This window comes from Agelaius tricolor, unplaced genomic scaffold, assembly GCF_023055355.1.
Source record: "Agelaius tricolor isolate 1412-34295 unplaced genomic scaffold, bAgeTri1.0.p SCAF_8, whole genome shotgun sequence".
Taxonomy (NCBI): domain Eukaryota; kingdom Metazoa; phylum Chordata; class Aves; order Passeriformes; family Icteridae; genus Agelaius; species Agelaius tricolor.
Genome location: NW_027269268.1, coordinates 21,221,413 through 21,234,116, shown reverse-complemented (window position 1 = coordinate 21,234,116; position 12,704 = coordinate 21,221,413). Strand labels below are relative to the sequence as shown.

The following is a 12,704-nucleotide window of genomic DNA, read 5'->3' as shown; positions in this document are numbered from 1 at the left end:
TACATGTGACACACAGCAACAGCAGAAAACCCATCACATCAAGCACTGCACTGACACCAAAATACAGTTTGGTACACACTGACTTTGATGACTTGCTGTCACTTTCAGCTGTCATAACAAGAACTAAAACCTAACCTTCATTACGTCATTTTAAGGTAGTCCCTCCCTCCAAACTGAAGGGGCCAAAGGGAAGTGCTCTGCAGGTACCCAACCCGCCTGCCCCTGTCTTCAGATGCTCCCAATAACCACCTACATGGTTTCTGACAGACAGAAACACACAACTATGACTCTCTGATACCTCTTTTAAGTGGTGGAGGCCATGAACAACAATTGCCATTCGTGTTTCTTTCCTACACTCGTATGTGTATGTTTAAAACATAACTAACTGCCCTTCAGCTTTGCACTGAAGTGCTACAACCTGGCTGGAAATATCTGGACCTTTTTCAGCCTTTAGTGGTGAATGGCTTGGGTGTCAAGTCTCACATAAAGGAGCTTTTCTCTCAAGTATTTTACTTGAGTATGTATTAACAAGTTGCAAACAAACATGCAAAACCACAAAATTATAAGGGACCTATAAAAACCACAACTGCTCTAATCAAGTCTCTCACACTCAAGATTTTCCATGTCAAAATCCCACTGGTTTTCAAAGAAAAATCCAGCTGCCCTCCCAGGGACATTTGCTATGACAGGGAGGTTAAGAGCAAGGAGAAGGAGAGCAAGGGCAGTGGGTGCTCCATGGTTACTCCACGCTTCACACCACCTTCAACAAGAAAGAAGAAATGGGCACAAGGGAATACAGCCACCGCATCCGACTGGGAAAAACCAGCTGGTCTCAGAGCTAAAAAGGGAATCCAGGAAGAAACACTGAAATGCTGGAGGAAGCAGCAGACCAGTGGAAGACAGTCAGCAGGCTAGATACAGCCAGCTCCCCCTCAGCCCCAGCACACGAGCCCACGCCCCATGCACACCGTCACCAACTGCAGCGCTCCGGGCACCCCTCGGGCTCGGCTGCAGAGCAAGAGCAGTAGGTGAGCCATCCCCAAACAGCTCTGCAGCCTTCAGAGGAAGCCAGAATCAAAAGCCCACAAGCTCGAGGGGAGGAGAAAAAAGGAAAAGCACAAATATGTATAAGAGGGAAGCTGGGAGGGGGCACACGAGAAGCACAAACAATGAAAGGGAAGCAAGAGGAAACAGAAGGTAGAACAACCAAGCGGGGTGGAGGCACGGGGGCCCTGGGCGGCTGCGCTCCAGCATGCAAATTCATGCAGTTCACGTAGACAAAGCGATGCTGTGAAAGGCCTAGAAAGCAACTACAAATATTAAAACGCTTTGTATCCCCTCCCTCACCCCTTAACGTGATGTCTTTATTCGCTACATGCTCCTGGAACAAAAGCATGCGCAGGCAACCGGATGGCTGAATGGGTTACCAATCCACCCAACTTTCATCCTCAAATTCTGCAGGCAGCAAGGAATGCTCAAAACTGCTCTGTCACAGGCATGCAGTTGATGATGCATGGAAAATAAGATAATAGTGTAAAGCCATGACAGAAAGAGAAAAACATCCATCAGACAGCATTGGTAACCCGCCAGAAACAGGCTAAAGGGCTGGCAGACAGGGCAACCTAATCCATTTTCCTGCTGAGAGCAGTTGGAGGGAGGTGCTTTGGCAGAGGAATATGCACAGCTCCTTCGCTGGATTTTTCACTTCTGCAGGTGAAATCCTCATTGGTGCCACACTCCCTCCAAAAAGAAGCAGGAAAAACAACATAATCAAAGGGCCAGAACAATCCTCTTCCCAAAGTCTTCATCAAGACCCATTTTCAAACATGGGAATGAAGCAACTCTTGGATATTCCCTACCAAACAACATTTATTAACCACTCAAAAGCAAGGAGGTTCTCCCTGTCACTACACCCTCACTATCACATCACCACTGCTGTGATACATGAACACTGGGCAACAATCCTCATCAAGAGTTTAACCAAAAAATTCTGTTCTTGCAAGAAAGAAAACATGGAAAACCTCCTTGTAGCAGTAGTAGGTCAGACCATTTTTTAAAGTGAAACGTGATCAACAAGCAATAAACCTCTTGCAAGTTTAAGCATCTCTCTAACAAAGGGCAGCCAGATGTTAACAGATGTAGCGACTTTCCATATCTCAGGAACTGATGCTGGCTTCTCCACTGATGCCCCTCACCATCCCAGCAGTCACCCAGGAGGGCAACGATGCTGATATGTCTTTAGGACTGCACAAACACCAGCCAGAGGATCGTGGCTGGATGGGCAGTCCTCAACTCTTTGGGCATCCAGGGAAAAGCCATCACCAGCCACTGCACACCAGTGCCACCACTCCATAAAAGAGGTGCTGAAAGGGTCCCTCACCACATCTGCAGGGACTTTGGGAAACCTCTTTTCCTCCTCACCACAACAAATGGAAAAGGTGGTTTCAAATGTGGTCACGGGGCTAAAGCCCAACAAGGGCTGGGTAAAGCCCAAATCCACATGGAAACAAAAGAGTAAGCATCAGGGCCTGTAACCAAATTTTTGTCTTAAAACCTGTTTGACAAAAGGTTAAGACAAAAACCAGTCCTTCTGTTCAGCTTGAGTAGTCACTCATGCATCAGATGCTGCTGTACTCCTCAAGCTCAGAGGGGAAAACCCATGCAAACCAGTCAATGCACCACTAGTACTCAGAGACCAGCTCATCTGACTTAAACCTCCTAAATCAGCAAGCCTATTGTAATTTACTTCTCACTCCATCACAACTGAAGCCAGAAGACTTCTTTCTTTCCTGCCTGTAACCTCAAGAGAAATGATGGAGGAACAGCAGCCTCAGCTTTGTCTTCACTGCTGCAAGAACTGAGCAAGACCATATGCTCAACTATGCCACATTCACGGGTCATTTATGCCTGGTTTTTCTTTAGCCAAGCTAAAGCATATTTTTATGAGGATGCTCAAGAACAACGTGTTTTCCAAGAGGACCTAATCTCCTCAGGAAGTAAACATCACGTCATCATCACTCAATTGCAGCTTCGCTATGAGAAGCAACTATAAATGACTACATTACACAGTTCTACATCTAATGCATCTTAATATCTTCACTGTAAAGAACGCAGATGCAAAAGGCTGTGCTCCTCAAACATCTCTGCACAGCGACTCTACACCTCCCCTTAGCTACTACCACATCTGCAACAGGCAAAATCTCAACAGCACAACAAATGTATCTTATAAAATCATTTGGACATGCAATAGATAACACTTCATAACAGTACAAAATGCTGGGTCCTGGGAAGCAGCATCAATTATTAGCTAGCTAAGAAACAGCACTTCTGCTATTTTTCTTTACATTAATGGGTGTCAGTGGCTGAGCACTAAACAGAGAATGATATATGGGCTTAAGACAAATAAATTACCCGTTTTTGCCCCTCATATAAGATGATGTCCCTAAGGACTGCTTCTTCCCGTTTATGAGCCTGGTGCCTGGAAGTCTAGAAGGCCGAGATCAACATATGGCAGAGTCCGTCAGTGCGAGTTAAATGACTGCCTCAAATGCCATAAACTCCAGACCCCGCTTCCAGCGCCCCTCCTCGCTCACCAGCCCCGCCGGGCATTGTACCATATTGGCTCCTCTCGCCAGCACAGAATTTATCACATCTTGTTACTGCCCAACGAAAGCGGCTAAACAAGACCAAAAAAAATGCGCTAGAATGAGAGGAACGGCACCATAAATGATGTGTCATTTGAGGGGGGAAAAATGGCTTCACCTGAGCAGGCCTGAGATATAAATATATGCATATTCACGACCGGCCCGTCTGGTGCGTTCCGACCACAAATGCACTAGTTTAAAATAAATAAATAATTAAAATGGTGGGGGGGGGGGGGAACCCCAAACAGAAAATAAATGAAGCCGAACAACCACGCCGCTAGCGCAGGCTGGGGGGCCGCGGGGCCGGGGCTGCGCCGTGACAGCAGCAGCGGGCGAAGCCGCCCCCGCCCCGCCGGCCCCGCGCCCGCCCGCCGGGCCCCAACACCCCCGCACAGCCCGCAACGGCCCCGGCCCCTCCGCCGCCCCCACCCCCCGCGCCCCCTCACCTGGGCGGGCAGCAGGAGCTCCCCTTCCTCGGCTTGCCACAGCTCCACCACGCCGGGGATGGGCTCGATGGCTGCGGGGGCAGAGAGAGAGAAAGCGCGGATGGGCAGGGGGCGGGCGGGCGGCCGGAGCCCGCAGGCGGCGGCCCGGGACTCCCCGCGCCGGGGCGGGCCAGCAGAGACGCGTGGCCCGGCGGGTGCCGCGGGGCCGGGAGGAAGGGAACCGGAGTCGGGGGCAGAGATGAGCCGCGTCCCGGCCCCCTTTGTGTCCCCGGGCTGCCACCGCGGCAGCCGCCCGAGGGACGGCGACGGCGGCTCCGCTCTCAAGCCCGGAGCGGGCAGTGCCGGCATCCCCGCCCCGCTTTGCCCCGCCGGTGCTCTCACCTTGTCCCTGCGCCTCCCCGGGCCGAAAGCAGGGCAGGAGGACGTGGAAGACGCCGAGCAGGAGGTTCATGGCCGCGGCCGCGCGGCAGTAGCCGCCGTGCTGCGGGAAGCGCAGCCCCGCCATGCCGAGCCGCGCCGCGCCGAGCTGCGGCTGGGGCGGGGCGGGCGGCGGCGGGGGCGGCTCCGCGGCACCGGGCACCGCCCCCGCCCGCAGCGCGGCTGCGCCCGCCCCGCCCCGCCCCAGCCGCGCACATGGCCCGGCAGCAGCGCGGCCGGCCCGCCGCTCCTGGAGGCGCCCCAGCCAAGTCCCCCGCAAAGCAAGAGGGAGGCGGGAGAGGCGTTGTGGGAAAGACGGATCGGTTTTGTGTAGCTCGGCCGTGCGGTCGGACGGCGAGCTGCCCTACACCCCGCCCGCCCTTAGGCCCGTGTGAGATGTCACCGCGCCGGGGTCCGGGGCTCCCCGGTGATTTTTAGAAACAAAAAAGCACGAGAAGTGCGAAGGGAAGAAACCAGGATGCCGAGCGGAGGGGGAGGGGAGAGCGCAGCGAGGAAGGCGGGGGCGTGTAGTAGGGGGAAGACAATCAAAGTTCCCGATCTGGTGGTCCTATTGCACAGGATCGTTAGGACCAGAAGGAATCTCTGCACATCATCGAGTCGACCCCCTGCCAAGGCAGGGTCATCTGGAGCAGGTGACACAGGAACTCCTCCAGATGGGTTTTGAAGGTCTCTAGGGAGGGCAGCCTCTTCCAGTGCCACCAGTCCGGTTAATCTGCCTCAGTATTCCTTCACTGCTTGGCAGCACTCTATGTTGAGGGTCGCTGCTGCTGTTCTGACACAACAGTGTTTTGGTCTTAAGCAACTCTTCAGGTGCCTGTTGGATCTCTCAAGGAATTATACAGTGTTCGCAAAACAGAAGTGTAGAGCAGAGCCCAGAGATAGTTGTGAGGGTCACAAGGTTTTAACATGTATTTCACATTCCCTTCTAACTGCATTTTAAAGTGCTTTTTAAAAAGTCCTTTCTGCTAAAAAAAAAGCCCCCTCAGATGCCTTAATTATGGGAAAAAACAGTTGTTAAACTAGTTCTGCAAACCTCAAGGAGAAAAGTAAAGCAAATACTCTGCTAACAAGGTTTGCACAGGCCCCAGATTGCATCTGGTTCTCCCCTTACCCATCACACATAGTAACTCACACAAACACTGGCAGCATGGGACTCGGTCAGCAGAGGCTCATAAATAAAGCTAAAGAAATGACAAAAACCATTTTTAGCCCTGAACTGAGACAACACATGAGGACATTTGGGACCTTGGTCCCCAGCGGTGGTGGGTCACCTGCCCAGTGCCCTTTCTGCTCGGTGCTTGAAAAAGCTTTTCCCACCCAGAGGCCATTCAGGTTTGACTGGAGATGCAGGTGGGTCTCCACAAAAGAAGTGCCCACTCTCTTCTTAAAGGAGAGGACTTTGGCATTTGATGTTGCACAACCACCAAAGTACAGCTGGCAGCACAGCCTTGTCTCCTGCCCATATCCTCCTCTTTCTGTCTTCTCTTCCCTCTTTTTCCTGCTCCCTAATGGTTAGACAGGTCTTTTGTTTTCCACGCTGTCCCCCTGTGTCTTTAACCTCATTGCCTGGGCTTTCCCACATATGGACAGAGGAACACTGGCACCCCTCCACCTGTGCCCCAGAGCACCCCAGGGCTTGCAGAGAAACACAGCCTTTCAAAATAGGAATGGTTGGATGTTTCTGTGTCGGCAAACGTGTCTATGCTTGGACAGGTGCCTGAGTACCTGCTGTAGAGAAAAAGAGAGTACCTCCTCCTATATGACAACCCCACCCAGGGGCTGCATGGCACCATGAACGTGCTGTGCATTCAATAGGGAGCAGTTCCCATTGCTTCTGCAAACAACTGGTTCCAGTTGGAGTAGTCGTTAGAGCTGTAGAGTAACATTATTTTAACTTACTAGCTTTTCTTGATGAGTTTTTAAAACGTTGTGCCAGCATGAGCTGATGATTTTTTGCCTGTCTGAAAGTCAACTCCATTTTCAGTGCCTGCAGGAAGGGGTCTGGCAGGGCACAGCTTGGGGTTTAAAGGGAAACTCCTAGACAGTCTTGGTTTAACTAAGCAGGTTTAAAAATGTTAAGTGAGAGAGTTGGCCTGAGCTACAATCCAGGTTGGGACAAGACTCACCCTGGAAATGCTTCCCCCTTGCTCTGTGTAAAGCAAGGGACATGTTTGCAGCTTTGGAAAGGGCTGGGGAGCAGGGGAATCAAGGCTTTCTACAGTCATGGTAGAGCCACTTTTACCAATCTGAACAGCAGAACACTTTGCTTTCTGGAGGCTTTTTCAGATGCAATGGGCACGACTGGGACAAAATCAGGGCCACGATGTGATTGCATGGGGAGCATGGATACTTGTTGTGTAACAGGCATCAGAGGGGAGCAGGCAGCCGAATTACATTGCTGCTCCTGTGCCTCTGTGCATCCCTTTACCAGCAAAATATACCTGAGACTGTTCCTCAGGTGTGAGATGAGATGAGATGAGATGAGATGAGATGAGATGAGATGAGATGAGATGAGATGAGATGAGATGAGATGTACCTGATGCCATGTATGTGGAAATGCTCCATTTTAGAGCAACCTCGCTCCTCTAGTCTGACTGCAGATCCACAGGTGAAAAGGAGCTTGACGTGAAAGGGGAAACAAAGGCTGCCTGGCAAGTCCCTGCTGGCCCTCTTTGATAGGCTACCATGGTACTTTTCTGTTCCTCAGAAAATACTGACTAATCTGGAGCAAATGGATTCACCCCACTCACCGGGCAAAGCAAACAATTGTTAAAACATTTGGATGAAGAACTTGTTGGATGATGCACTGGGGGGGCATAACTTGTGAACCTGGTGCAGCACCTCCTGCTCTCTGCAAACATGACACTGCTCTTCGAAGCTCACAGACCTATTGATGATGCTGTTTTCCAGCTAGAGAAGATTTTCTTGAGGCTGTAGACACACTTAGTATTCATGCAAAACAAATCCCTGTGCTGTCATACTTTAAAATCTTTGACTTGTTTTTTCAGAAGTAGGATATGCTGCTGAAATATTTATTTTTACTGTTTGCCTTGCCCTTGAACTACAAGGAATAGGAGCTAAGTTTTACCTACAGCAGTCTGGAAATAGTGCTGTAAACTTCTGCAAATCATAAAGCACACAAAAATTAATCCAGCCCTAAATGCCATTACAAATCCCCATTACTTGCAACATGGGAATAGTTACTTACCTTTCAAAAAATGTGAGACTTTACAGAAACTCTAGGCAGAATTAATTTCTGGGGGAACTGAGCCCAGCAGAAGACTTCATAGTATGCAATCATATCATTTGCAGCCATGTATTGCACCACATGCAGTCAATGCTTCACATAAGTTGAGCATATTTAGGTATTTCAATTAGGTGCAGTTGGAGAGGCAGTATGCACTGAAGGTGGTATATTTTTCTTTTAAAAGCCCCAAGAAAGCGGTCAGCTCACTCTGCAGTGTTACCTTCACCTTGCCATCCCCAGCAAGGAAACCAGCAGTGACAAGCCCCGCTGGCATGAGCTGATATGCCCACCCTGGGGTCTGCATCAGGCTCCAGTGGAGCTCAGGGCCTGTCCTCCTCCTCAGTGGCCTTCCTCCCTTGCCAAGTTCCTCTTATCAGCCCCATGGCTACACATCCCCACACCCGGGGCCAGCCCTATCAGCAAGTGCAGCACTGGGCAGTTCCCCTGATAAGGCTACAAATCCCAAAGAGAGATCGAGAGGTGATAACGCCTTGCCTTGGGTCATCTCCTTGCCCAGCTAGCTCATTCTTCCCCAAAGGACACCCAAACACCCCTGCTGGGTGACCAGAGCGTCCACCAAGGGCTCAGTCCCACACAAGGACAGCCAGGTCCTTCAAACCTGAGCACACACCTATGTGATCCCCAAAGACCAGCTCATGGCTGAATGCACAAGAAAGGGGGGAAAAAAAATTAGCGAGAGAGAATCTGGCACGGTACAGCCATAAAAGTCTGCTCGGTTGCCCGCAGGACAGCTGAAGATAAGCAGCCCTCCCTTTTCTCCCTGGCATTCTCCCCGCTGCCTTGCTTAGCCAGCCGGCGTTCTGGGAGCAGGCACTCTCCCTCCAGCTCAATGTTTGTGTAACTCCCAGCAGAGCGGGGCTGCGATCTCCGCCAGGGCCCCTCTGAATCATTAGAATAATAAAACAGTACGGGAACAAGAGTTTCTCTCTTCCTTCTGGTGACAATTACTGTCATGCGCTCCACCACTGCACGCTCCCCCATTCCTAGCAAAGATTCTTAGCGAAGATTATGAGTGCAGCTCGAGCTGGGCTGAGTCTAATTCTTTTAAAGACTAATTCAGCCTGATAAGAGTGTCTGGGACAAAGCCTGCCCTGGCAGCGTAATTAAAGAAGTACAAATTGTTTCTAAAACCACACGCTGGCAGAATTTTTACAATTAATGACCAGTTGTTTCTGCTGAGGCTTGTCAGGGAGGAATCGCTCTCGTCTTACGCGTCCGATCTGGGTCAGCAGCCCATCCATCGCCTCTTTGAGGACGGGAGAGTGAACAGGCAGCGGCACTGCCCCAATAAGCTGTTAATGACACCGCACTCATTACTGCGGATAACAAACATCTTGTTTCTAAGCAGAATTTTTGCCAGCTCGCTTTGACTTTCTAGGTTGTTATTAAACAGACAGAAAAATAGCGTGCTTACCTGGCCTACTTTTTTTTCATTTTCCCTCTTCTCATGCATTTTTGATAGAAAAAATCTGCATGGTAAAGGAAGCATCTATATGATCACACAGAAGGTTTGATGAACATAGAACAATATTAAGATATTTGAATGGTGCAACTTCTGAAATATTGACAAGAAAAGCATAATGGTTAAGTGATCTATTAAAAAAAAAACCCTTGCTCTGGAATCCTAAGTATACATACATACATATATATATATATATGTATATCTCCCAAACTCCTCTGTGTACTGAAGAAGAAAGGATAGTAAATATTTTTATTTTAAAAGCACTGTTACCATTGTGGTATCAATCAAATGCTAGGTAATTAAAAAAATATGCTGATGTGCTCTGTCCTTTCCTTGCCCTGCTCTGCCTACATTTTTTAGCACATACACTGCATCCACTTGAAAGCGTGGTGGATCCTTGCACACAGCAGGATTTTGCAGTCTCCTGCGGGACCCACCATGTTACAATAGCATTCAAAGCTTTATAAGCTTCATTTAGTTTCAGCAAGCCTGCTGGAGCATTGTCTGTGCTTAAAGAGGCATTTAAAACTAAAGCGAAGCTTTGAAAGCTTCAGAGACAATGATGCTGGACTCCCTAAACCCATGAGTTCACTGCACGGTTTGAAGTGATGGCATCATGTAGAAAACATGACACGCTGCTCTGAGAGCCTGGCAGTACCTAGGCACAAAAGAGGAGGGGGAACAGAAAATCTGGGGTGCCCATTGAGTTTCTACCACTGAAGGTCACGCCTGGACTAAAGGGAAGAAAAGCATTCTAAATTTTTTTCTGCCTTTGAGATTTGTACCTTCGCATATTCATTCTCTCGTTCTGGAATGATTTCTAAGCCATTGATATGTGTGTTTCTAAGCTGTTATGAATAAAAGAAAACAACAGCCAGAGCACACACAATAAAAACAAGGCAGGATGCAGCAGCCATGCTTCCACAAGATGTCCAGCTTTTGGTCTAGGTGGTTTGCACATCCCTGGACTGTTCAAAAGGCAGCATTTAATGCAGAACTACACTACCTACAAGCTCAGGGAAAGAGCAGTAAAACAGGCATCAGTAAAACTGTGGTTTCCCAAACAGGCACTCATTTTTCAATGTACAACCCTGCTTGTCACCATTTCTAGGCAAGAGCATGCAGTTTGTATAACCACAGTGAGAAACTGCATTGGTAACATCTCAAGGTGAGAGGAAAAGATCCTATTGAATCCCAAAAATAAGCATCCACCCTACCCATGCCACCTCACTCAGGTGGTGAAGGTTACAGGTATTCTTGGGCTGCAGTGGCATGAAGTCCCCATTCCTGCCTTGTCAGGCTTCCCTGGCAAAACCCCCAATGCTCTTGATCACCAGGGAAAATGATGAGGAGAGGGAGACCCCCACAAAAATGGCAATGATCCATGTGAAAACAGGATGCCTGTAAGTAGGTTGAAAGGACAGTCTGTAGCAAACAGGTGTAATAAATACCAGCTTTGTAAAAAAGCCATGGTGCCTGAGCAGGTTTAGAAATAAAACAGTAAAATAGGATTTCACAGCATGACAAATGCTGTTCAGTAATGGCTGGGCACATCTCAGCAGCACTCAGAGGCATGTCATGTCTCACAGGCTGCATCTCATTCCTAAGACCACAGTACTTCATTGGGACACAGCTGCAGGCAAAGCTCGATGGGCTGGAAAAGGACATGGTGTGAGCCACAGCAGAGTTACCATGTGCCTAATTTTCAATTTTGATAGCTGCAGAAGGTTTTACTGGGGGTAAAATGTAGTCTTATTTAACCTCAGTCCTCAGCCCAGTGGAGCCATTTTTCACTGCAATTGAAAATAATGAACATAAACTAGTTGGAGGCAGATAATGGGCATGGGAAATTTGAGCTCAAAGGGGTGAAGCCTGGACAAAGTGTAAAGCAACCGGAATCAGTTTAGTACCACAGCATGTCAGAAAAAAGCACAGCTGTCAAGAATGCAGCACTTCCACATGTGTGCAGATGCTCTTAAGGGAGGAAGATGCACTGATGACATTGAAAAAACATAGCACAAAAGTAAAACACATTTAAAAATACACCCAAATTGGAAACAGTACTGTTAGAAGCTTACTAAAACACGGTAAAATATTGCTGTAGCTATTTTTTTAAGTCCTGAAGTGTTACTATAACAAAAATAAACATGCTGATGAAATATAAGAGAACAGCAATGCCAAACTCCTGGAGAAGTGAATGGCAAATTTGCCAGAGCTGTGCTTCCAAGACTGCCTCCACATCCAATGGTAATGGGTCACAGATGTTCTCTTTTCACAAAAAGAAGTTGAATGTGTTTATTTCTTTCATGGTACCGGCCAGAGGGCAGTTAGGGGAGCAATTGGAAACCTGTGAGTTGCAGTTACTTGATTGAATAATCTGTTTGAAAAAAAGATGTTGCCGTGCAAAATTCTCCTCCCCCCTCCACCACCCCCCTGCCAGTTTTGACAGCACATAAGAGTTTCATTTCCATCCAAAACTGAGAGGGAAATTTAGGTAACCCAAAACAACGTAATGTGCACAGTCTGTGAAGTACCAGGGATTTTTCAGGCCACAGACATAAGGCCACCTTTTTTTTTAACATGCCCAGAGAATCCAGGGACCTGGTTGCTGCCCAGCTCAGTGCCAGGGCATCATGATGCACATGCAGGTCAGGCTCTCCAACTGCAGCCAGGTTCCCTGCCTGCTGTGTGAGAGTTGCCATGAGGAGGGATCTCCTCTGGGCATGGCCTGACTTCTCGGCTCACCTATCTGCTGAAAACATGTGTGGCTGCAGCCACCAGCTTGTCACCAAGTGCTCTCCTCCAGCACCTAGCTCTTTCCTCATTTAGGGAAAAAAAAAAAAGCCACAGTATAACAAAGGAGAAAATAAATCCCTCCCTGAGGACAAGGGGTGCTATTACAAAGCCTTCCTGATCACCCCAAAGCATTGGCATTTAACAGTATTCATGTCAAGGGTGGTTTTAATGTGGGATGAGGAGAAGCACTGCCTTGCACCCAGGCTGCATGGGCAGCAGTGGTGTGGGTGATGGGGTACTTAGAGCAGTACAACTCAAATGACAAGAGGACAACAAAGCTGATGGTTCCCATACTCAACCCACAGCATGAACAGTTCTTTCTGGATACCTACACTGCAGAGCAGTAAAATCTAGGCAGGAGTGGAGCATCTCATGGCACTTCTGCAATACAGGGTACTGAAGTGCTCTCCAGAGGCCCAGCTCCATCACCACTGAAGTCAAACATCACGTGTAAATGTGGGATGCTTCTTCAAGGGTGGCAGGCATGGGTGCCCAGTTAGAGACAAGCTTTCCTCCGAGGCACAAAAGAGACATGAACCCTGAGTGGTACCCACAGACAGCTCAGCCAAGGGTAGGGAGGCAATGCTGGGACAGGAGCCACATGACTCCCCTCACCTGACATGGTCTGGTTGCTGAAGGAGTCTCTGCAG

At 48.9% G+C, this 12,704-nt stretch overlaps 1 protein-coding gene across 6 annotated transcripts in view; it reads right to left on the bottom strand.

Annotated features, from left to right (window-relative positions):
* Positions 1–8,075, bottom strand: part of TMEM131L (transmembrane 131 like) — an 84,348-nt gene extending 76,273 nt beyond the window's left edge. For 5 of the 6 annotated variants that reach the window (XR_011679951.1, XM_071431914.1, XM_071431916.1 and 2 more), the window contains exons 1-2: positions 4,472–4,630; positions 4,091–4,161 (exon numbers count right to left, since the gene is read on the bottom strand). Coding sequence is in view for 4 of the 6 variants with exons in the window: in XM_071431914.1 (XP_071288015.1) it covers positions 4,091–4,161; positions 4,472–4,595 (195 nt within the window). In the remaining 2 variants the exon portion in view is untranslated. Of the gene's footprint in view, positions 1–4,090; positions 4,162–4,471; positions 4,631–7,736 lie in introns of those variants that run through there. The other variant, XM_071431918.1, reaches the window with a different exon arrangement.
* Positions 8,076–12,704: the final 4,629 nt, after the last annotated feature.